This window comes from Harpia harpyja, chromosome 9 (assembly GCF_026419915.1).
Source record: "Harpia harpyja isolate bHarHar1 chromosome 9, bHarHar1 primary haplotype, whole genome shotgun sequence".
Taxonomy (NCBI): domain Eukaryota; kingdom Metazoa; phylum Chordata; class Aves; order Accipitriformes; family Accipitridae; genus Harpia; species Harpia harpyja.
In genome coordinates this window covers 33,982,017-34,008,426 of record NC_068948.1, presented here as the reverse complement: position 1 = coordinate 34,008,426, position 26,410 = coordinate 33,982,017, and the positions used below count along the sequence as shown (strand labels likewise).

The window sequence follows — 26,410 nt, the reverse complement described above, 5'->3', positions numbered from 1 at the left end:
TGGTACACGTGTACATAAGACATCAACAGAAAATTCAGTACATCAGAAAACTAGCTGGAAAGAAAAGCAGCATGCCAAGTCACAATTATCCCAGTCATTAAGGAAAGAAATAGATAAACCATATCTTGGCATCTGTGTTGCAACTTTAAACTACCATGGAAGTCTGCTTAGCAAAGCAGTCACAGTTCAGCCTCACATTTATTTTTTGAAAGCTTTTGTGTGTTCTGCTCATTGTTGATCTAGTCTACCTTTTTCACTAAGACTCTGACATCCTCTCTGTGGGAGGGGTAAGGCAAAGATGGGCATGGCAGCATAAGACAGAATCCTTCCCCGTCTACTGTATGCCAGGGGACCTAGTACATCCACTTCTTCTGAAGTTCACTTAAAGACTGGATATACAGAGGGTCAAGTACTTGCACCTTCTTAATGCTTGTTCTTTAATTCTGCTCTTCAGATTCAAGCTGCATTTAGGCTATGCTACAGAAGAGGCTGAGATCCAGAACATCAGATGTAGAGCAATATCTTACTATGTAGGACTACCGCAGTACACTTGTATTTAAAGTTTATTTGTTTTTAAATTAACTGACCTCTAAGCTATTTGAAGAAAAATACCCTTGACATTGTGCTATTTAGTGGTTTCCATTTATAATCTAATATTAATTGGCTAAACCCACACTCCCTTAGGGCAAGAAAAACTATTTTCCATATCTTCAGCATTCTTATTTTAGTTCTCCTTGGTATCACTTTATACCAACATAGGAGGGATAATCTGATTGATTAAGCTTAGATTAGAAATAATGGAAAATATTTCAGTTGCTCATGCTTAGTACAATACCAGAGTGAATTGGCAGACTTAAAAATATACCTTATGATAACAGATCTCAAATGTTATCTAAGAGAGTAATTTTGTTTGCACTACCAGGATTCAGAAAGGAAGTATGACTCATTCTTCATTAGTTGAGCTGTCCATACACTAAGAATCAAATTGCACAAAAAGTAGGATTTTGGATAAGCTAGCAGAAGCTTTGCTTTCCTATTTGGATATACAAACCTGTTGAGAGCATTGCACATCTCTATGGTGACAAGTACAGAAAGAGCCATTGTCATTGGATATGGAGACTCAAAAACCACACAGTCGACACCAGAGAAGTCTGGATTGTCCTCTTTGCACTGCAGAAAATGGCTCTAGAACAGAACAACATGAACTCACTTTTCACAGCTTGTTAACTTTTACAATGTAAAACAGGCAATTATGAAATAAGCAGCAAGTATTACAAAACCAAAACTTTCTAATATGACTCCAATAAGCACTGGTTTTAAACTTCTGCCAGCTTTAGAAAAATTCCCATTAGTCTTTTACTTACAAGACAACAATTAGTCCTTCAAACTGTTTAGAAGCTCAGGTATTCCACCTTTGAGCTTTATTATTAAGACTAAGTATGATGAAGTTTTACAGTAATAAGTCTGAAAACATCTCATTATATAAATTTCTGCAACCTACTGTTTTTCTACAGTTAAGTAACTATGAAAGAAGCATGTACCTCCCCTCTCCCCCCAAAGATATTAAACTGAGCAAATACCAGCTGATAAAAGGTAACTCTTGGACCACCATCAGCAGCAATAAACCACCACGCAGCAGCACCCACTGTGGCAGCGCCAACATAACCTTAAAGAAAACAAAGTGCTTTTTTCAGTGTTATGAACTGCATGCAAGATCTCACTTGCCACACTTGAACTTCTACCTCAAAACTTCCAGTAGTGTAAAAAAATATTGTAATTCATCTATCTCCTATGCAATAAATCTGCTCCACCAGTTGTAACTTAAATAACCATTAAGTACTGTACTGTTGGACAGATTCTATTATCTGCTTATGGAAGCTGACAGCTAGAATTTAAGGTAAACAAGGGTATCACTTGGAGTAATCAACCTGCAATTTTTCTTTTTTCCTCCCAGAACCCAATGTGTCTGTACTTACATTAACTAATACTGAGGTTTACTCACATCAAGATCTATGAAGTCAGTTAGGAAAATTAAGATGACAATTTCAGGCATGAAGACAGTGTACAGTAAGTACCCACATAGATACTTATTCTAGCTTTACAGTACTATAGCTATATTTAAGGTTTAAATCTATGTTCATTGATTTAATAAATTGATACTCCTTTATTTTCCCCAATTATAGCCAGGCCAGCAAACCTGTTGTGTTGTTCTACTTAAGCACAAAAATGCTAGGTTAGATACATGACAGTAGCCATTTTCAGATTTAGAAGTAGTTCTACATACAACCTCAACAGCTAATGCAGGTACGCATTCACTAATGGCTGGTCTTGGCTCTTCACTCCCAATCCCACAACATGCTCGTCTTCCTAAGGCTGACAGTTATTGCATGGACAAGCTGAAGTCTGCTGTCTCAATGCTTTGAGCTAAAAAGTATTTCAGCCTGGAATGAGGCAAATGGGAAAAGGCAAGTAGGTGGCTTCTTGAGAACAGAGGTCAGACTTGGCCCTAAGTTCATCTATTCCTGAAGGCCTTCTCTCTTTTGAGGACTGTAACACCATCCACCATCAGACAATTTTGAAGGTCTAATCCACTACAGCAGTTATAAAATTTCTAAGGGTTTCCTAGTTGTCAAAATCAAAAGATTCTGATGAAGTGGTGAATGTCACACTGATGTTATACAACTAGGGCTTTTGATGCCTCAGTTGCTACCAATGAAAAAAAAAACAAAATAAATCATAACTTTACTGTTCCTATCATGGCACTGTCTGCAAACGTGCCAAGCAAAAGTGTGAATCTCAAAACAAAACAAAGGAAGAATACCAGTTCCACAGAATATCTATTGCTAGCTTTCAAGATTTCAGCATATAAGGAGATTAGACAAACTGCTTTCAAGTGGATCTCAAAAAATAAAAAATTACCTGCCTAAGTTTACTTAAAAAAAAAAAGCTATTACTACTTACATCCAATAGCTAGGTAACGGAAGAAGAGCCATCCACTGATCAGTGGCTCTTTAGGGTTGCGTGGTGGCTTATTCATGATATCAAGATCAGGAGGATTAAATCCCAGAGCAGTAGCAGGGAGACCATCCGTCACAAGGTTTACCCATAACAGTTGGACAGGAATTAGAGCTTCAGGAAAACCCAGGGCAGCAGTCAAGAAGATACTATAAAAAAACCCACCAATTATAAGCTTATTCTTGTGCATGTAAATGAGTCCTTTTAACGCTCAAGCCTAAGCCTGTAGCGTCACTTCTGTTCTCTCATACAGAGTTATCCATTTAATATCACAAGCTGAATATTCACATTCAGAAAACTGAAAACATACACAAGAGCAAACACTTCTAACCACTGGCATATAAGTTTTGAAGCATTATCTTCTTCTGGCAACTTTGGGAATTGAACAGTTTCTGCTTTAGCCTTGTTTTTTTCCCTGCTCTACTTGTCTGTATAGGTAAATATATACATACATACGTGCATAAAGGCTTGCAAGCCACTTTCTAGAAGACACTAGAGCTTTTGCAGACATAATAGCATTTTAGCTCAAATGACTAAGCTTCATTTAGCTAGATTACTGCTAGTCCCTGCAAAAATTTAATGAGCATGTAACTTTCATGGCTCCAAGCCTGTGTGAATAAACAGAACAGAAACAGGGTCTGCAGCAAGAGCCATATGAAGGACAGCTTTAAAGTTTACAAGAAACAAGGCAAGACAATTGCTGCATTACATTCCACTCTGAGAGAAAGTATGCTTTGATATAAGTAACTGTTAGGAGATCAATATTTACATTCTGTTACCAGAAATGCATTCTGTGGCCTTGGGTCACCATTCCTTCCAAAGACACAGAAGACACATTCTTCTGTAACTTGACGCTAAACGAACATCTCAGCTATATATGTGACTAAGTTATCTGAAATACCAGATCTTGTAATATTTGATTAAGGTTTTTATTTTCCTATTCGAGAGAATTATTCCAATCGAAGTAACTGTAAAGCATTTAGCCACCTACTGAGCTAGAACTTTATATGCAATGCAATTGTGGTATGCTAAAATTCTCCAGTAAAGACTAGGCTAGAAGTGTGCAGACTTCCGCACAATCACAATGATCAATTACCTAGAGAACCTGTTTCTCTGGTTTTAGTGAGAAATACTGGAATTAAATGAATAACAGAAGACTCATCATCACTATGCTAGTTCAAAGAAACAAACATTTTAAACCTACCAAACAACTTCTCCAACATTGGAGGAGATCAAGTAACGGATGAACTGTTTCATGTTGTTATAAATTGCACGTCCTTCTTCCACAGCAGCTACAATAGTTGAGAAATTGTCATCTGCTAAAACCATTTCAGAAGCAGTTTTAGCCACTGCAGTACCAGAACCCATAGCAATTCCAATTTCTGCTTTCTTCAATGCAGGGGCATCATTGACACCATCGCCAGTCTAAAACAAGAATTTAAAGTAAAGAAAAAAAAGAAAAAAAAAAAGGTGGGTACTTAAATATAGGATCAGAAAGGAATTTTGCACTGGGTGTGGTTTTGGATCTTTAAAAATCACTTAAATGCAGAACTATTCTGAGGCTTTGAGTTCAGGGAAACGTGGAAGCAGGTGTTTTCCAGAACAAGGTATTAGTCTGAAAAGGCATCATTGGGGTTTAAACACAGTGTGCGCCTTTCAAACCAAGTAAAAGTTCAATTACTTACCATAGCTGTAATCTCATCAAAAGACTGCAGAAACTCAACAATTTTGGATTTGTGGGAAGGCTCTACACGAGCAAAGCAACGGGCATGGTGGCAAGCATCTCTTTGGGCAGCAAGTGAGAGTTCATCAAATTCACGACCAGTAAAGGCTTTTGTAGAAACATCTTCATCTTCCACAAAGATACCGATGCGACGGCAAATAGCTACTGCTGTGCCTTTATTATCACCAGTAATCATAATAACTCTAATACCAGCTTGTTTGCACAGCTTTATAGATGAAGCTACTTCAATTCTTGGGGGATCCAGCATACCCACACAGCCAACAAAGGTCAAGTTGGTCTGAAACAAGACAGCACCAAGTTTTAGTGCAAGATCCTATAGATTTCTCATCTGACATTAGTGAAACAATCATTTTCCTTGCATGCTAAATATCTCACAGCACAGCGACATTTGTTTTTACTCCTTGTCCACAATATTATGTGGTTCTACATTGAGCAATTAAGAGAGAGGCCTATGTCATCCTACCATTTGGTCAAACCCAGTGTATTATTAACAATATACTTGCTCTTCTGTCAGGTTGGTTTTTTTTTTCCCTGAAAGGGCTACTTCAGAGAGGTTATCTGTTTCACCGTACTAAGTCTTCACAGAACTTTAGCTCTGACACTGAATTCAGACAGCTGGAGAAGAACTGAGAAGTCACAAATCTACATGCACATTAGCAAGTAAGAGGAGGTAAGTAAGAATTTAATGCTTTTGGAATCACAATGCTACATGGTACCATGTACATGATGAGCATATGGGAGGACACAGTTAATTCCCAAAGCATGACCACACTCTGAAATGGGACCCTACCTTTCCAAACATATCTTGCTACAAATGCACTCGTTTTATTAGTTAAAATGTGCTCTGGTTGTCAGCCTTGCAAATTCAACCTGCAAGCAGTCAAGTCTGTCTTTTTAGTAATCAGTGCCAGAAGCACAGAGCACAAGCCAAAAACTCTCATACAACTGCTGTCATTCCCCCCCCCTCTAAATCCCAGATACAGATTTCACTGGAAAATTACAGAGTAGCTAAGATGCTAATCATGGACTGAGCTTTTGCAGCTGACAGCATGGAGGCAGGGAAGTGAACTTGAGTCTTAGAGCACAGAACGGCAGGTATGTTTCATCACAAAATCCCCAAAGAGGTCTTGCAGTTGAGCAATTTCAAACTGAAAATCATTGAAGCTGAAACCACAATGCAATTTTTGGAATATTTTTCAGAGTCAGTGTCTGAGAACAGTTTAAGGTGTTATGATCCTAAGGACCTTAAGTACTTATGTAAAATAATACAATTCGCAGCTAGTTGTAACTGGTTTCTTCTTATACTTTTAGCCAAGCAGCAGCATCTATACCAGCCATCAAGAACACAGTTTCTTCAAAGACACAAACAGCCTCTTCTTAAACTGAACATTCCCTCCACACATGTGGCTAACTATTGCGTCTGACATCAAAAACACCCAGGAAGAACAAGTTCTCAGACATAACTTCCTCAAGAAATAATCAAACATAAGGAGTCACCATTCTCCAGTTTGGGAGAGAAAGAAGCATTAAAAGGATATTTTACTAAACTTACCTCATAGTTAATGAAATTTGAGGAGTCCTCAAGATTCATTTCCTCTTTTCTGGGTGGATTGTCGTGGGTCGCCAGAGCCAAGCAACGCAATGTATCTCTACCAGTTCCCCATTCTCTAATGACAGACATTATTTTCTGTTTAATTCCTGAGGTTAATGGTATTTTAGCATTTCCAACACGGACATGTGTACATCTGTCAATTACACCTTCAGGAGCACCCTGCAGAGGCAAAAAAACCCCCAAACATAGTTTAGCTTAATAAAACCCTTTCCATTACAACATTTGATCAAATTACAAAGTCCTTCCTTCAACTTCAAGCTGCAGTTAGTTGAGCCATAGTTTTTTAGTGTTGTGCTACATTTACAGCTGTTACACAGCTACACTTTCTCAAGGGAGGAACTGACCTTAACAAACATCTTACTCATGGATGTGCGGCTTGGTTTGTTCGGTGTACAATAGACAGACATAGACTTCCTGTCTCTTGAGAATTCCAGAGTGAATTCTTTCTTCATGAGTTGTTTTATCACCTTGTAAAAAAACAATAGTACAAAAATGCATTTAAATAATACATACTACAAAACTCACTCCCCAATGAATTCCAGATAAAAGAGTACTGACCGAGTTGCAAGCATTTGCACGTTCAATTCTAGAAAGTCCTTTCAAGTCTGTGTCAAATACATTCATCTTTTCAACCAGACAGGTAAGTGCCGTTTCTGTGGCTTCACCAACTTTCTCATATACTCCCTTAGCCTTTAGTTAACACAAAGCAAACAAAAACACAAGACTTACTATGGCTTACAAAACAAGCAAACCTATTTTTAAAAAGCAGCTTTGCAGAGCAGAGAAGGATGTCAGCACTTTATCATCAAGCATTTAAGTCATTATGCGATGCAGCAACCTTAAGAAGGCGAGGCAAAGCAAGAAAGTAGCAGTGCATGCTACACACCAGGAGATCTCCAAGTTCCAGATTACACTTGCTGCTTGGCTTTAGTTTTCTCAGTGTTCAACAAAAAAGTCACTCCCAGAATTAATACTTAAGAGGACCTAAATACTCTTCCCCCTTGACTTAGAAGGGGATTTACCACTGAAAGGAACTACCACAGACAGATCAGAACAAACATCCTCATTCTCACACTATCCTCTGTTCTAGGATATGTACTTACTTCATTGTAATCCAAAGAGGAATCATTACAGAGCGCGCAGATCGTTGCAAGTTCCACAAGGCCATCATACTGGCTACACTTAATAAGTTTGTCATCTTTATGCCTTTCCAAAGAAAGAAAAGGGGGAGATTTAAGTTAGTTATTTAGTATTAGCATCTCACCTTTTCACCTTCTTTAATCCCTTTACTGTATTTCCATATAGTACAATGCTTGTCAGCTATGGACTTGGAACTACAGAACCAGAAATTGTTGAGAAGAGCAGGTTTGATAGAGGTCAGTTCTGAAATTTAGATCAGAGTCATGAACAGAATTACATGATTGTCAATGAAATCACTACCTGATTACAAAACCTTATTTCCTCCAGTGCCAGTCACATAGCAATGTAGAAGAGAAGTGAAGAGCTCAGTGAAGAGGCATATGAAAGCAGTATTAAGAGTATGTGCAGGACTTGGAGGGGAGTTCCAAGTAGGAAAGGCATGTTGTTGGATACCTTAGGAGTTTAGCTTCCTTAGCCTTACTGCGCATTCTGCAAATTTACTGCCATGCATGAAATGCATGCACTGGTCAAGCATAAAAGCAGATTTGGCTTCCTTAATTTCTTAAAAATTAATCTGTACTATATGTGAACCTCCTAAACCAATGAAAAGCTAAGTCATTTCACAATACGAATTCCACTAGAAAAGAAACACTTTTTCCTAGTAGTCTTATACACTTAACGATGAATATTTGAAGTCTCTAGAAAGAAGGAAGGTACATTTTCCTCAAGTAATGCCCCATTTAGATATCACAAAAAAGAAGCACCTTCTTTGCTTTCACATTTGGAAATAGATAATAAATGAATTCATTTTCTGGAACATTAGCATACTTCTAGAGTAAGCATAAAAGAAGCAAGACAGTGTTCAATACTGTTATTTCCCCCCCCTACCAAAATTAGCAACACATAACTCATATACATCTTTCATTAAAGCTCTCAAGGAGGGAAAAAAGATCTGGTGGTAGAAAGACGTGGATCACTACTCCATAAGAATTCATAACATAGACTATGACATGTCTGATTATGTAAGCTTTTGTTCAGTCTCTTGTAGTACCGCAAACAAATTCCAGTGTTGTGTAACACAGCATGTGAACAAAATGCATCTTAAGAAAACAAGTATGCTTTTAAAGTTTCGTTTTGCATATAATTCTACAGCCATAAGCAGTGGCTTTAAACTCTCAACTCCTTAAACATCCCAGCAGCTCTCAGTTTGTCACCTCATCTATCACAGCTAATGCTTCCTGTTATCACCTGTTCTGAACTTGAAGGAAACTAGCATATTTGAATATCCATAACTTGTTATACCAGGTTTGTTCTGTTTGTTTGGTTGGTTTTTTTCCCTCTTATCTGTGTGCTCCTTAATTTCTGAAGAATGGCAAGTGCACATGGAGTCTAAGTTGCTGGGGTCAGTTCTGGAGTTTTTTTCTTGAAACTTCAGGCTTTCCAATTAGCTAAAGATGAACTCATCTGAAGGTCAAATGCAATCTGCTAGCTTTTGCTGCAGTTCTTAATTATTAAGTTTTATGCTCTCAGTTTGCAAGTGAGCATGCACACTGCATGTGCTGAGACCTGACAAAACTACTCCAAACTGTTCAACAATCTCTTAACATCCCTGGGAAATCAGTCAGTATGACATTTTAGTTTTTCAGTAAGAAATATTTGTAATTTTATATTCTGAATGCATCTTAAGGAAAGTTATGTATCAAATAATTTAAGAGTAAGTGAAAAATTATAGATTTATTGCAAAAATGCTTAATGGTTATGAAATACAGTAGTCTGCCTACACAGCTGTGGAAGACAATGGTATCCAAAGTTAAGTACAACAAACAAACATCTGTCAGGAACAGTTCATATCTAGAGCAGGTCCTGCTTTGGGTAGTGCAATGGACTAGACTGCCTCCTGAGTACCCCATAGAAGTGTTTTCAGCAACAGTCTGCAATCCAAGGTGAAGTCAGTCACTTAAAATCCTTACAAAGCCACTGATTTAAAAAGCAGAAATAAATCAGCCCTCAAGGTTTGAGAATTTAGCTATTTGTTTCCTTATGCTCCAATAACAGCCTTTCTGTGGTAATTTCCCTTTCACAGAATGTTCTTTAAGTACGTGAATGCAGTGCGATTAACATGCTTGTTCACATTTCCCCAATTTCAGCAAGTAAAACCAGAACATTGACATACATTGATGACTGTCTTATTATACTCGACATCTGTCACCACACTATATTTTATTATTTTGTTTATCTAGAGCTCTTGCGAGACCAGCTAAACCATAACAGCTGAATGCTTTACAAGATCTAGAATGTCACCTTGCCTAAAGTAAATGCCATCTCCTGAAACGAAAGTGTAAGCTTTTGACAGCAATTAGCTTTGAAACAAAAGAGAATTGGGGAATTAAGACTTCAAGCTGCTGAGAACACCATGGTCTTGACTGGTATGAAAATTAAACAGAGATAATTACTGCTGAGATTGGTGAAGATTGCATGGAGTCAGAGGCATGCATGTGAAACTCCACAAGGCTGAAATGTTTACAATAATTGAATCTCAATTCTACTTCATACATAGTAGAATACTTTTCTGCAAGTAATACTGAAGCAATAAGATTAAAAACACATGAAAGACTGGCCAAGTAAAAGGAGCTGTAACAATCCAGTAAGAAGCAGCTCTCCTTCTAGAAGCAGAGCCCTAAAAATGCCTGAAGTTGTCAGGATGAACCACCTATCCTACTAGAAGAGACTCGCAACTGATAAAGTAAACCAAAAGTGTAATTCCTTTCCTAAGGGAGTGGGTTTAACACCAGCTCAAATACCAAAGGCTGAGACAAACACACACATCTATTCAAGTACAGATGCACTGAGTCCAATAAACTACTGAGGGTAGGGGACAGGAATTTACAGTATAAGAATTTAAGAATTAACTCCAACACATTCATAAGATGCTTTAGAAAAAAAACCTCCTAACTTCTCTGAGGCAAGGGAGTTGGAAACATTGTGTTCACAGATGAACAGAGGCTTACCTGTGCAGATTTATGCAGTTTGTTTCAAATAAAAAAAGTAAACCTCAGTTTGAAGCACTGGGATAGCTAATCTCAATCCAGTGAGATTTCAGTTAAATAAATCCTCTCAACTTACCCCTAATTTATTTTTTGATTATCAAAAGGAACATTGCAATATTGGAGACTATATTAAGTTTCATGAAGGTTTACTTTTCTAGAATTTAACTTCCTTTTACTGTTAATTACTTTCCTCCCTAGTCCTTCAGTGTGCATTCTCACTGGTTGAGCTTTCATTTATTAACAACCATTATTGAATATTATTACATGCATCACTTTTCAAACCTAAAGTAATAGTCAATGCATAAACAGAAAAATATTTAACTTCAACAGAACACTTACACTTCTCCCATGGGAGCATAGGTTGAACCAGTTACAGTAAATTCATTCAGAGAACAGCTATCTCCTTCTACTCTGTCCAGGACAAACATCTGAAATTAGAGTTAGAAGTGTTACTATCTTTGAACAATAATTAATGCAAAAGATTTAAACAGGCCTGAAGCAAGCAGGTACAAGAGGCTTGAATAAACAAACTAGGCAAAACCAGATACAATACTCTGCACTTCGATCCCATATATATTTGAACAGCTCCCTATACTGAAGCTAGAAATACAGAAAAAAGCACTTCTGCTTAACAGATCTCATTTGAAAACTAAATTGTGCCACAAGTACATCAGAGTTGAAAAACACATGAACTATGTATGCTTAACTTCAGCTGTGAAGACCACTCAGACATCCACTTGACGATCCTGACTATACCCAAGATCTTCCTAGGCTTCAGAATTGTAAATTAATTCTCATGTACAAGTTTGAAACAGCAGTTCCAATCAAAAGCAGCACAGGGCAGCTTGGAAACTGACAATTCTTGCCAAAGTAAAAACAAAAGCATCCACAAACAGGAGAAGCTTCTAGATCTAAGAGGTGAGGTTTTAGGCAAGAGTCAGACTATAGCCAGTTTCCCTTAATACCAGCCACTAAGTGAAACTGCTTCCTGTCCTCGTTTTCTAGCTATAAATCACTTTGCCATTCAGTAGCACTAGGTAGCTTGAAAACATTCAGACAGCTCAAGTGCCCTTCTAGCACAGGCTGAAACATTATTTGCAAATAAAGACATCAATTTGAAGGATGCAGTTGTACCCCATAAGACACCTGCATCTGCCTTTCCTTTGTTTCTGTTTCCTTTCTAGGAGAGCTGCAGGCAGAACCACATCTGGGAAGATAGAGATAAAAAAAAACCCATAGTGCCTGAAGCTGTCATACTCTTATTGTGACTTGCTGAAGTGGTAGTAGAGAAGAAAATTTCTCACTAATTGATAGTATATCTTAATGGAACTTCTTACCCATTGGTTAGTATAAGCCATTTTGCCATATCACATTTTAGCAATGTCTTACTTTCCCCTCATTGTGCTGCCTTATGTTTTAGGCAAGGCTCTTCACAAAATACAGCCTAATAATTAGGTGTTCTGTAACTGATCTGCATCAACGTCTGGAGACCCTATAATCCTCAGAGTGATTTTAAAAATCAAAAAGCTAAACAAGCTGATAAATTAAAAGCCCACAAAGCAGAGTAAGTTCATTCTCAGAGGGAGATAGCACAGGAAGACATTAAAACAATCCCTCAAGCCTCCTCCTAAAGCAGTATAATTTCTGACTGAAACATTTTAGTATAGGGTTCCTTTGGACACTTGGGAGTTACTACTTAACACGAGAAATAAAACTCCAAGTGGAATTACTGTTGTAAACCAGTCTTCTTAGAAAGCTAAGCAATCTCTTTACTTAGAGTAAAACCAAGAATAAGCATATTGTTTACAGGTATTAGGATTTTGCTACATTTTGCAAAATCTTGCAATTAAGGTTATTCTGTAGCTGTCAGAGGTTAACAAGGAACCAAGGAAGCTGTACTGCACAAGATCTAAAACATTTAGCCCTCTAAATATAAGGAGTATAGCATTTTGAGCTTTTAAATAAACAAATGATGAGTTAACCAGGAAGCCTTCTGCTTTTTGCATCTGCATGATGAAAAATCCCTGCAAAGACTAGGGCAGTTATGCAACTCTACTGCAAGTAACCTCCTCTGGAATACTGATGAGCAGCTGCTTTGTGTCTCTTAGGTATAAATACTACAATACCTAAGGAAGCAGAACAAGTCAACCACCAGTTAGAAAGAAAAAGCCATCAATCGCATGAGAATAAAGTGCTTAAGGCTTACAAACTTTTGCCATTGGTGTGCAGTGCTCAACAGCTACACATTTGGAATTCTAACCCAGTGTAATGACTCTGAACATTTGCTGTCATAGAACTCCTACACCACTGAACATCTACAATTATTAGACAGAAGAACTTGTTTTCTCCATAAAATTCCTACACAGAATATCAAGTATATGGGAAGCACAGAGAACTGGCAACTGAACAAGCATTATGTTAAGTGACTAGCTATAGAAGTCTCAAATTAATCAACACTAGAAAGAATATTGGGGGAAGAGAAGAGGGGCACATAACTTATGCTTACCTAAAAATATGCCATACATTGAAGATGACGCTGGCAACACTGATGACAGGGTCAACTGCACTTGCAAGTTGCCAGATTACTCATGCAATATTGCACATTAAAAACACTAGTGATCTACATCAGACCAGTAAGAGCTACTGAAGATAAGATAACCAAATAAAGGTGGAACCACTCAGTAGTGAAAACACCTTAGACTATCCAAGTTACTGTAACAAATCTTCTACCTTTTTCTCATTGCTAAGTTTCTCCACCGTTGTCATCTTGCTAAATTAAAGAGGGAAGTGTTTTACACTCACACACATCCTGTTTCTACAGTGTAACTATTATCCCGTTTCAGAAAGGTAGGAATCATACTAAATAATTACCAGTAGACTGAATGGCTTACAGACAAATCAATGGAAAGCTGCTTGCAAACAACTTTCTCTTCCATCAAATGTGGGTACAGCTATTTTTGGCCATGACTAAATAAGGGAAGAGATAAAAGGCTTAAACACTACACAGTGGAAAACTGAATTAAAAGTGGAAGCTTATCTTAAGAAAATAAAGCAAGATTTTGATGATATGAGAACCAAAAGACTTGCCGTCAAAAGAATTCAAGCAATGCTGACTATTCAAACAGAGTGGCTGAAGAGAAAAAGAAAAACAGAAGTTAGTTCAACATACCCTGCAGACTGACATCTGATTTGTGGTCAGCGTACCAGTCTTGTCAGAACAAATAACTGAGGTGCAACCCAAAGTTTCCACAGAGGGAAGACTTCTAACAATAGCGTTCTTCTTGGCCATTCTCCGGGTTCCAAGAGCCAAGCAGGTGGTAATGACAGCAGGCAGACCCTCAGGAATAGCAGCAACAGCAAGAGCAACAGCAATTTTGAAGTAATAGATAGCACCTCGAATCCAGGAGCCACCATGAACTGGATCATTGAAGTGACCAATGTTTATTATCCAAACAGCGATGCAGATAAGCGAGATGACTTTAGACAGCTGCTCTCCAAACTCATCCAGTTTCTGTTGGAGCGGGGTTCTCTCTTGTTCAGTAGCCACCATCTCATCACGAATTTTGCCGATTTCAGTGTTTACTCCTGTTGCAATAACCACTCCCATAGCTTTACCAGCAGCAATATTAGTACCCTAATGTAAATAAAGAAAAGGGAAGAGAAAACTTGTCAGTCTATAAACAGGTTTTGATGGTGGGGTTTTTGTTTTTAACTAAAAAAACCCAAAACCAACCCAAAACAAAAAACCCAAAACCAACCCAAAACAAAAAACCCAAAACCAACCCAAAACAAAAAACCCAAAACCAACCCAAAACAAAAAACCCAAAACCAAACCAAAACAAAAAACCCAAAACCAAACCAAAACAAAAAACCCAAAACCAAACCAAAACAAAAAACCCAAAACCAAAACCCTTATACAAGTCCAGACTGTGTTTCAGCTAGGAGATAGAAAAAGGTAAAGAGGAAGAGAATGACATTGCCCCAGTATCTGTAAGGGAATAACTGCAGAATTTCTGCTCATAGAATGGGCTCAAAATGAATCCGTATTGATCTATTATAAGCAGCATAGTCAAACCCAGCTGCTGAGTAAGCAGTACGTATTTCAATTGGAATCTTAAGTGTGTTTTTCCTTTTTTTTTTAATTATGATTGTATTTTGCCAGACAATGCTATTTACTATGAGTAATAGATGTGTTCTCTGGGGCTCCCTGTGTGAACATACTTAACATGAAAAAGGACAAGATTTTCTACAAGGAGCGTACCAACAATAAAGAGAATTGTTATTTTTGTTATCTGAAGGGCATCCAATGCTTCCTTTAAAGAAATTTGAATAAAATGTTTCATTCTTATATAGAAAGCTAGTTCTCAATTTTAGCAACACAATATCACAATTTGTGTGGGCATTCTTATCCGTCTTAAGAACTATTACTTTAGAAAAGTAGTATAGAAGTACTTTAGAAGTGCACGTGCTCCACCCTTCAAGACTTTCTTGTGAAGGACAAAAATCAGTTTCCTCATATAAACTGGTTTCAACAAGCATCTTGCCTGAAGACAGCTTTTATTAAAAGTTACTTCTCATTTTGAAATCTTTCAGTTCGATGTACCTGGAGACATGCATACAGATGCATATAGAGAATACAGCAAAGAAGTCATACAGCTTTTAGGTGAAGTCCTGAAGTTCTGCACATTTGTTTATCAGCTTCTGTATTGTAAGAGTTTTGAAAATTTCAGAACAAATAACTTACAGAAAAAAGCATGTTCTTCTTGTCTTGGTTTACAGCACGAGGATCAGGCACAGGGTCAGTGTGCTTAATAACAGACACAGATTCACCTAAAATAAAGACAGTAGTCTTAAGAAGAGATTATACATGTACCATCTTGAGTCCTGTAGGGAATCAAAAAGTTACAATCCTCAGTCCTAAAATTTTTTAAGATGTCAAACTTTTTTCCTCAAATGATTTTATTTAATTGCTTAAGTGAAACAGGAAGTATTTCAGCTGACCAAAAAGATTGAATGGCTGGCTTTTAATGAAAACAGGAAAGGATTTAAGTAAACATTTTACATAGTCAGCATACAAATCTTTGAAGGAATAAGAAAAGTAAGCAGCTGGTACTCCACTCCTCCTTTTAATGTAGGAAGATCTACTGCATGAATTAGATGTTTTGTGTGCTTCTTATGCAGAAATGAGCATTTCTATTCTCTATGCACTGTAAGAGGTATGTTCTCATTTAAATAATTAGATGTCACCACAGTTATACATCTGTGATGGTGTACATCACAGTTTTACTGGCAGAATTTTTTTTTTTTTTTTTAAGTGTCATGCAGGCATCTGTTAGTTAACTCCTCTGGTTGGAAGTCTTCAGAGAACTCTTCCATAAAGACCTTAAATATATCAATTTCTATAAACATGTCACACAGGTATAGAAAATTTTCTTTTCTATAAAAACAGATGTTAATTACATCAGATTTCACAAGGTGGTAACTCAGTGACTGAAGCCAAGAGCACACTACTTTTTGTAAGCTCAAGAGAGCCGAAGCTTCCTACTTTTAAAAGCTTTGTTAAGTAGCATCTTAGACTTCAGTCCTACTTTATTGCTTAGGAGACTTAAGCATCAATTTAAAATAGGCTGAAAACAGAAAAGATTTTCTTTAAAAAATAATTCTGTTAGTTAAACAAAGACAAGTAATTATTCCCTTTATGTAGGCTTTTGGTGGATTTCTTCTACTTATTTCAGTTCTGATAGTTTGACAAACATGGAGTGCCTACATTTTCTTATGCTAAACATAAGTAAGCTTGATCAGTTCTGTGCTATTCAGGATCTGTAATGCAAAACTTTGGAGCCTGTTTCAAGACAGATTTGAGGATCAAAAATAGGTTTCTTATGAATACTTTACTGTTTTAAAATTCAGGACTAGTTAACATTAATTTATGCTACCAAAACAGGCAGACAGATCTTCATGTTCCAGCTGAGAGAAAAATATTATAGCATGCTTGGTTGATTCCTAGCTTCTTTCCTATATTCAGAAGTACTGCTACTTTATTTTGTTTTCAACAAATCTGAAAAGTGCTCTAAATATAGCTCCTGCACTTGCGAGATGGTACCAGAAAACACATGAATGTGCACGCACAGAATTTCAGCAAATAAGGCTTTTAGTGTGCTGAGTCTTTAGTAACAGCAGTTGAAAAGCTGCCTGTATTTCAAAAAAGTTACTCTCTTGTGAGAGAAAATGGGTAACTGTTACAGAAGACATTTAGTAAGATTTCCATACTTTCATATTTGAGCAGTAACAAGATGTTCCAACCTAGAAGGTTGCATAAACTAGAATAGAAATTCTTCATTTTTTATTTTAGTCTCCCACAAGTTACTACTGTGTGTCTCAGGGTGGGGGGAAAGACAGACCAAAAAGGCATTACTAGTCTCACTAAGAATGTTCGTCCCACTAAAGTGAACATGTAAAGCCAATAATGATGAAGTAACACATTCAGCCACTCTAAGAGTTAAGTTACTAGATCAGAAATTTACTGCACTTGAATGCAACATAGTGCTTGAATAGCTACAGGCTTGTTTCTAATGGATTATTCTAAACAAACAGTGAAACAGCACTTTCAATTATGCACATAATTATCCAAAATTCACAGAAATTATACCTGTGAGAATTGACTGGTCTACCCTTAGAGTTGTAGATTTGATAGAAGTAATTCTTATATCAGCAGGAACCTTGTCTCCAACTACAAAGAAATGAACAAGACGAAGTTAGAATTTTGCTATTTGAGAGATTTCTAACCAAGCATACTATTACCTCTATCAGCCAGGAAAATGATTTTCCAGTAACCTTAAGTCATCTGAACAGTTACTAACAGCTTATTACTGCTTTTGTGGTTTGCAATATTCCAGTTTTCTGAGTATCTGATAATACTTCAGCAATTTAGATTTGCCTTCAGGATCCCTACGCCTACCTAACCTCAAAGAAAGAAGTTGCAAATCACTGGATTTTCTAATCACGTGACTACCACTTGAAAGCAAAGGGAAAATACTCTAAAGAGAAAAATCAATTTCAGAATATGTACTTATAAACAAACAAAACCCATAGCTAAGGTGAATCAAGTTTCCTTTTCAGAATGACTGCTCCTGGAAAGTCTTCTGGTTGTTTTCTCTGTGCCCAAAGTCAGTCCTCTGCTCTCCAAATATCAGAATATTATCCACATTTATTTATTTAAAAACTAAAAGAAGTTGTATTTTCCTTTTCTTTGGCACCAATTGTGAGAATAACATGCCTCTGCAAATCTGCTCTTTTAACGTTATACTTTGAATACTGCCAGGTGTTTCAGAGTTGGAAGTTAATTTCAGATCATACACTAGCTTTATTTTTCAGTAATGCTACTCTATTAAATATATCACAATCCTTATCCCAGTTGAAGTCTTCACAAAACTCCATGCTATGTTCATCTTGTCATCTGTATTTCTACTTTGCAGAAGACAACACTGGAGGGAAAAAACCTAACCAACCAACCCACCCACAAACAAACCAAAAAACCTCCACTAGCAAGTATCTGAGACACCAAGGCAGTAGATGATACAAGAAGTTAACAGCACGCTCCTAAAGATGGCAGAGAATAATGAAGTCAGTTGCCAGAGCTGTGTGGCCAGTTTAGCTCCACCATCTCTACCACCCCTGAATTAATTCTTCCACCTTCTTACTTTCTCTTATCTAGCTTTTCCTGGTTTTTAAGAAAAGAAGTAAAGCTCCACCATTTTGTGACTACTGCAAATAAATGGCTGCAAGCAAATTAACTGGCTAAAGCATATTAATGAGAGTCACGTTTCTGACTCGGGGGGGGGGGTGTCTACATTCTGCATGTCAATATTACCAATGAATGCATATAATCAAACATTCCTAACATAATTTAGCACTGTGAGTACTCAAGTGTCAACTTCCTTTTTATTATAAAATAATGCAAAGAAACAAAGAAGGGAGAATAACTAGCTAAAAAGAGCTGGTCTTCTCAGTAAATGGACTCTGTGTCCCTGCAGTAAAGTTAAACAAGCTGCAATTCCTGCAGGAACTGCTTATGCAACTAACAGCAATAATGCACATTAACAAATAATACCATGAAAAACTCTGCAGTGGTGTTACAGCCTTAGAACATAAAACCACTCACACAGGAAAACTATGGAACAAAATGCTGAAGAAAAGAGAATTAAGTGCTACTTCAAATGTTAAGTAAACTTGCACCACATGACTTTTTGTAAGGTCAAGGAAACCCCAACCATTAAAATCAGCAAAAGATTGCTTAGTTTTGCTTGGAGACTTAAGACACATGTTTTTGTAAGCATACGTATATGAAGGGATCCAATAAATAGCCACAAATTCCCTTTTTGTATTATAGCATGTGAAAACTAATTTAAGCCACAGTGCCCTTGAGCAGCAAGAGAAAATAGCATTAGACAAACCGTGACCTAGGCCAAAAATGGCAAAACTATTCAATATGCTCTCCTGATGTCATGAGGAGGTTTGTATGCAGACATATAGTAGCAGCTGGTTTTCAGATATCACTGAACAACAGGCTAATACCTCAGTGCGATGTGGTATAACGCCTGTCAATCTGCATAAACATTTTCAAAGTACTTAAAGCAGCTGGAAAACTACAGCCAACTCAAATACATTACCACATTTGACAACACTGTTAAAGACTTAATCACTCCATAACACAAAGAAGAAGCTGTTAAAAAAATAATCTTAACACATTCAAGTAACTGGACAGAACATATGGCAAAGTGTACAAGTAATTTTCCAACCTACTTATGAACAGCTCCAAGTTGTTCAAATTCAAACACAATATTCACAACACCTGAAGTACTAGGAGGGACCCCTGCTCTAGCAGACTATTGATATTCAAACATCAGTATTCCCATGAGAACTACTACTATCAATTGCCTGAATCACCAGAACTGAAGTGTTAAATTTATTATGATACTGCAGCTTTAAGTTTATCTCAACAATTTAAGATAAGACACATTATTCACTCACCATCTCAGTTTGAGAAGGCTGTAGCAAAATATTCAAGGCATTTCCAATAGCCAGGAAAGCTCTACATCAGGGTCAATTACAGAACTATTTTAAACAGCTCTTTGCAAAATAACAGCTATGACATTAAGTCACTTATAGTCTTGAATATACTTTCATGAGCATAACTGAAACTGAATATAGATAGGAAATCATCCTATGACAGATAGGGACCCACAGGAAATTTTCAGTGAGCAGTCTAGTGCAGATTGCATCTGCAAGTAGAAGGCTTTTTTTCCATACACTTTAACACTGGAAAGAAATTGGGGGTTTTGGGGGGGGGGGGCCTTTTAAATTCAATTACATTTCAGTCCACAGAACCAGTAAAAGCACTATCCAAGGCTTGAAATACAAGAAATTAGAAGGTGAGCATGCATTTGCATTGCTCAGTACAGAGCTGCTACAGTCTAAACGAATATAATCCCGCAGTTTTACGTCTAAAACAGCAAGTCAGTTGCAGAAGTGTGTTCAATCATTATTTTAACCAAAGTTTTTAATCCCAAATAGTCACTTGATTTCTACAACAGCTCTGAAGAAATAAAATAAGCTGCTTTCAAAACTGCTCAGATACATGTTCTTAAAGCATAGTTTAGACAAGTACTTAACTACTGATTAAAACAGCCCTCTCACTGTAAAATTGACTGCTTCTGGGAAGAGCAAGAGCAGGATTTGGTTCAAATCATTACAGCTTTATTCATAGAATCCTTTTATTCACGCAAAAGATAATATTTTAGAATTTTAATACTGAACTTCAGCACATAATAAAGGAATCTATTTAAAAACAACCTGGCCCCCATATGGGGGTAAAAAAAAAAATCCATTTTATTTAACTGTGCATGAGTCTATACTGAAGCAGACAATTTACAGTTTCCACTCTTTGATAGAAACTGGAGTGGCATTTAGTTGCAGTACGAATTTGAAGTTTATGTCAATCGTTTTAAACAAGCCATATGCTTTCACTGAAGATACAGACAATTTAATATCTGAAAATAGTGGGTTCTTCAGCTACCTGTAACTAGCAATGTTATCTTGCCAAAATCCCCACTGATTATACCCAACACTCTAGCTTTTCTTCTCAAGTTCAAAGCTCCCCACATTTTATCCTACTCCTCCCAGTGTTGTGGCAATATTATAGGTCAATTTCCACTCTATTATGTACAGTCATTTACATATATGTTTGATTTTAAGCGTAGTACAACCCTACTTATAAACTGAGTACATCAAGCAAAACAGGTGTGCATTTGCAGAAATGATTGCAGTTCCCCACAAAGGGGCTTCCTCATGAACAAAAGTCTTCAATTCCAAGACAGCAATAATACTAAACATTTAACTTCAGAATTCTGTCAGAATATTGTTTGAGACACTCACTGGGAGTCCTCTACAGCCAAAATGCATTATTAGCATGTTGCAGGCTAGATCAGCCTGTGGTTTAAACAGCCCAGGAATATAGGTGGAAGGGATGGGGCACATGTTCTATGAACAATGAAGCTGGAGGGAAAATAAACTATTAAAGCTGCATGGATTTCAGTCCCTGTTACATAGTTTTAGCTACATCTGGGTATCAACAGAGAACTTTAGACTGCAACAGGGCCATACTTATCTTTCAAGTCGCAAATGATATTCTAGATCTTCTAATCAACCTTGTTGGTGATGGCAGGCTCGGGAAGCAATATTAACTTTATCCCCTCAAAGCCACCATGATACACAAGAGTCCTCAAAACAAAACTACTACTTTAAATGTGTACTTTGAACACAGCTATCAGCTCTGTTAACTGCCTCTGATCCCTCCCACAACTGAAGACTTGCTAAGAGGAGGTTTACAGACAGGTACGTTATAAAAAGTAAAAAGTTTTGCTTCTTTTATATGTTAATGTGTTAGAAGAACAATTCATCTTCTTAGGAAAGAAAGTGATATGTTTGCAAAAAGCCCCTCTAAGCAATCACAGTAAATGAGAGTAATTTTTCCTGTAGAAGTCAGAATGGTTGTTCATACACAACATGTGTACCTAACCCCTTCTTATTTATGTTTATCATTAACCAAAGCTAGTGTCGACCTATATCTGCTATCAGCAGGTTGGGGTTGGAACTGGACTTTTGCAATAAAGATTGTCAGTACAGCTCTAAACTATTCTGCCACTGTTGTCCAACCTGATAACTCCTCTTTAAGCAAGTTCTGAGGAACTGGGATACTATTTCAGCATATGGTTGAACAATTCGGGAACACAAACAGTTCCTGAAAGTAAGTAAAAACATCCCCAAAACAACTTCCATAAAACACCAAATGGAGAGGAAAAATAATATTTTAAAAGTATAAAATTGTGTTGTTTCCCCCCTTTTAAGTGTCTTAACAGATTAAGGTTCATTGTTGACACATTCCATGTATTTTGATTTTTAAGACACTATGGTCTTTCTCCTCTTTATTAGGATGCTCTAATTTCATCAGGCTAGGGTAGATACACTAACAAATCCAGCAGATATAACCTACCACACTGCTATTAGAACATCTCTGATTCAAAATACACTATGCATGAGTTTTTACCATCAAAAGGGAAATGGAATAAGTGTTAGCAACTATCTTCTTTAACTGTTTCAACATTGCATATTATTATGGGTACAGTTATTTAAACCACTTTTCCTAATGTGATCTTTAGCCTCTTGAAGAGTTATTTTCAAGCCTCCTCTGGCCCAAAAATATGTTTCTTATCCTCTAAATTAGAGGACACACCATTGTGTGAATTTTTACTAGTAAGGCAATTTAAACTTCCTACATGAAGCATGGGTATCACCTTAAAGTTTAAGAATTGAAATGAGTAAGCTTAAAATAACACATATGGGATGCTACATACTTTGATCAACCAGAACTGAGTATCGTTTCTGCTGGGCAACAGTAATAGTTAAAACTTACAGAACAGACTGTTTCTATTTAGAAGTATAGCTGTTGCAGCACAACTGTTTTTTGTATTAAACTTCCTTAACACGAGATCAGCTTAGCTCCCCTTCCCCGCTTTGCATGCACATAATCTAGTCTTCCTATTGTGTTTGATTTCTTTAGACCATCAGAAACTTAAAACCTGTTACTACAGAAGAAAAATTAAGTATTTAACGCTTCCTGAACAGGGTATAATAAAATACTACCAAAAATCAGAAGCTCTACAAAACAGGAAGATTGAGTCCACCTACACTTTCATATAAGGCCAAGAGTGTCAAATTGTCAAAATTTGAAGAGTCACAATGAAACATTAAGTCTGAGTTTCCACTGCAAACCAGTAAGATCGATTTATTTTCCAACAAGACAAAGATTGTAAGAGCACTGATCCATTCAGTTTTAACCATACTAGTAAAACAGTATTTGCTTTTACTGCCAAGATGACAGAACGATACATTTGAATACATTCATTCTTTGCATTTATGATGCGTGCTACATATTAGAAAACATTCATGAAATAACCTTCTCTATCATATGCTATTCTGCATTCTGGACAGACAGAAAACATCCATGGAGCTTACTGTGCACCGTATGCAGAAGTGTGGTTATCTTAACCTAAGAACTGTTAGAGGTAGAAGCTAAAAAAATTTCAAACAGAACACTTACACATAGTGCAGTCTTACCAATGAAAACGAAAAAGACAGAAAAAGCTTAGCTTTCTGAGAGCAAAATATTTTGAGGTCAGAACTGAGGGTTGTATTGATAAAAATTGATATACTGTTATTAAACAGTACATAAGACTAATTATTCCTATTTTATTTCTTCTCATTCTGTAAAAACATAGTTTAAGTGTCATTCGCTCTGAAGAGGGCACCAGAACATTAAATAAGATGTGTCAATGGACAGGTACCCTGCTTCTAAGCCTGCACTTACTTCTAAGCTCAATTTGTCTAGCTTTAGCTTTTAATCAGTGAATCTATACCACTGCCTTCTAGATTGAAAACTCTTTTATTATCAGCCTATAAAAATATCTAACAGCAGAAAGAACAAACTGCTAGGTTAACCTTCAGCTTTTGCCAGATCAGGTAGACAATGACATTGTCACACCAAAGCTGAAGTCCTGTTTCCAAGTTCAGCTGCATTTGGGTAACAGAAGAACGAACAGTAAGAATTCTGAAGTGCAGCATAGCTCCGAATGCAAGCTTTCCTTAGCCTTACAAAAAAATGCTTGCTTTGCCAGGGTGATATGGTATCTTGATGTTCAAGCATTTTGTTCAGTACTATTTGTGCTTATAATAAAACCCCGCTGCACTATTGGTTCTAATCAAGAGTATAGAACATCAGATATGTTCTGAATTCAAACAAGTAAAACAGAATTAGTTTCACTATTTTTACTTAAAAGTTTGGCAACTCTTGAGGAAAATGCTACAAGAATTGGGAAAAAATTGGAGATGTGTTTCATAAGCTTTCAAATGTGTGTTGAAAGTGACACAAGTTTAGGCTGTGCCCCGACTTGAACCTCACATAACTCCAGACTTCAGTGGAGTATGGAATGGAGTTTGGACTGCATCCGGTTATCTCAAAACTGTCTCTGATGTGTTAAGAGTTTGACAGCCAAAATGCTCACTGAAGCTCACAGATTTGTGCACTACTCATATGTGTATTTATTAACCACTCCTACTTCCATATGTTTTCTGGTTCAAAAGCAGTACTTTACAGAAAAAGCAAAACACATGCTTCATCTTTAAAAAACAAACCTGACAATTTGTACTAGGTAAAGAAAAAAAAACAAAACCAAAACCACCACAAAACTTTTTTTTTTTGCAGTCAACTTTTTTCCATATCAAGAGATGCTCTCGCAGTATGCTTTTAGAACAGCCCCCAGCAGGTCACCATTCTGGACTTAAGTCTTACTCCATCCTTTTCATTATTTTTTTTTCTGCATCTCTAGCACTGAGTCTGAAAATCAATTCTAATTATTAGACGAGTAACACAGGCACAAGGACCCAGATGTTTTGGAGCAAGATTTGCAACATCAACATTTGTTGCTTATACTATCAGAGAGAACTTGTAACTCTTCATAACCACACTGGAGTTTGACATAATTCACCTGAAGACTCTTCCTTCCCAATCTTCTTCACCCCAAAATTTATCTTTCCTTAATTATAAGGCATCTATGCTTTAGGAAGTCTTAAAGTGCTCTGCAGTTAGAATTAAAAGCCTTGGAAAGTAGTTCTTGCACACTTTATGCCAGGTATAAACTTAAAACTAAGTCTTCTGGAATACACACTAATAGTAAGCAACAGCTTCTGGGAACTCTGTATTTTTAAGCTGTTGAGTACTTACAGATGTAACAACAGATCACAAGAACCATCATTTAGCACTTCAGGGAAAAGAAGAACTACTGTAACTCCAGTTTTGTCACTTACAGATTGCAACTAATGAACATTCATTTATTAAATTACAGAAAATCAGATATGCTGTATCTAAAATAGAACATTTTAGACAGGAAAATACAACGGAATTGAACAAAGCTCATTTCTGCTCCCAAATTTGTCAGACTGGACTTCATACAAAACTTCTAAGAACTAAGGCCATGCTGGTTTAAGTTTCTCTTTAAAATATTACTTTAACCAAGGCAAACAAAAACTCAACTAAAACAAAGGACATCTTTAATCTATTAAGACAGCCACTAGTTACAAATTTAGAGAGCATCCTCCAATAAACTTGAGCTTTTATAGCAGCGCAATAATCCATTTTTAAGACAGGCAAACTGAAAAGCCATTTGAGGACAGCATCTGGATTTTTTTTCAGTTCATCAATTCTAAGAAACAAACAGTGTACCTTAGTAACCCTTACACACTACAGTTCTGAGAACTATGCCCACCAGAGGTCTGCAAGCAAATTTAAGGCATACATACCAAACCTGTAACCCCAACTTCATCCCAAAGAGTTCCTGTTGATTGTACAGTATCTTTTTCACCATCTCTGCTAAAGTGGACATGGAAGAAAGTCTTCCTAACATATACAGTTAAGAAATTCATGTCTGCACAGTCTCTGAGCAAACATGGACTACAGTGTCTGCTAGTACACCTGCAAAATTTTAGTGTAGCATTTATGTCGAATTTGTTAGCTACTAGGCAAACGGACCAGTAATTACTCATCAAGTGTTGTGCAGTATCTGTATGCACACTGATGCCCAAGAGACACATAAGACAGTATGTTATCTACCACTTGAGGGATAACCTGAATTGGATTATTCCATATTTACTGCAAGGTGACAATGCAGACCTGCAGTTTCCCCCTATTACTTCAAGTCAAATAAACCAGCATCTGTTTCCTCTGTTGACAGTTGACAGATCAATTAAAGAAAGTATCTTCCAGAAGCTTTATTTTAGAAGGCCACAAGGCAGACTGAATAGTCTATATAATGAACACAGTCAAACTCTACAAATAGCCTACGGAGCCAGAATAAAAAGTAATAGTATAAACCATTATTGCACTGTCTTTGGGTTATGCTAAGCCGAGCAGGTTATCTTTAATGGGTTCAAAGCTGCTGAAAATACCAAATGGTTTTGGTAACAGTTCAATGCTACTTATTCTCAGGGAACTCTTGCAATGTAAAGAGGCAAATATATTCCCCCAATTCCCCTGAACTGCAATACCAATCTATCAATTCCTACAATGAAGAATTATCTGTGTGTCAGACCCACATACAGCTACTTCAAATTAACAAAGCTGTTATAGCATTAAATACAACTATTTTGTAACGGAAGACCTGTAGAAAGTTGTTCCAAATTAGATATCAGCATAGGAGAGAAACCTATCACCTGGTTATTTATGCCACTCAGTTGAAAGAT

The 26,410-nt window shown here is 36.9% G+C and overlaps 1 protein-coding gene across 5 annotated transcripts in view; it reads right to left on the bottom strand.

The window, feature by feature from the left end:
* ATP2A2 (ATPase sarcoplasmic/endoplasmic reticulum Ca2+ transporting 2) overlaps positions 1–26,410 on the bottom strand; it is a 47,974-nt gene that overhangs the window by 6,971 nt on the left and 14,593 nt on the right. For all 5 annotated transcript variants that reach the window (XM_052795898.1, XM_052795893.1, XM_052795894.1 and 2 more), the window contains 13 exons: positions 17,208–17,288; positions 15,303–15,388; positions 13,728–14,192; positions 10,898–10,986; positions 7,475–7,577; positions 6,930–7,061; positions 6,716–6,838; positions 6,312–6,530; positions 4,701–5,036; positions 4,220–4,440; positions 2,962–3,164; positions 1,581–1,666; positions 1,052–1,185 (listed from right to left, as the gene is read on the bottom strand). In XM_052795898.1, the coding sequence (XP_052651858.1) occupies positions 1,052–1,185; positions 1,581–1,666; positions 2,962–3,164; positions 4,220–4,440; positions 4,701–5,036; positions 6,312–6,530; positions 6,716–6,838; positions 6,930–7,061; positions 7,475–7,577; positions 10,898–10,986; positions 13,728–14,192; positions 15,303–15,388; positions 17,208–17,288 (2,278 nt within the window). The remainder of the gene's footprint in view (positions 1–1,051; positions 1,186–1,580; positions 1,667–2,961; positions 3,165–4,219; positions 4,441–4,700; positions 5,037–6,311; positions 6,531–6,715; positions 6,839–6,929; positions 7,062–7,474; positions 7,578–10,897; positions 10,987–13,727; positions 14,193–15,302; positions 15,389–17,207; positions 17,289–26,410) is intronic.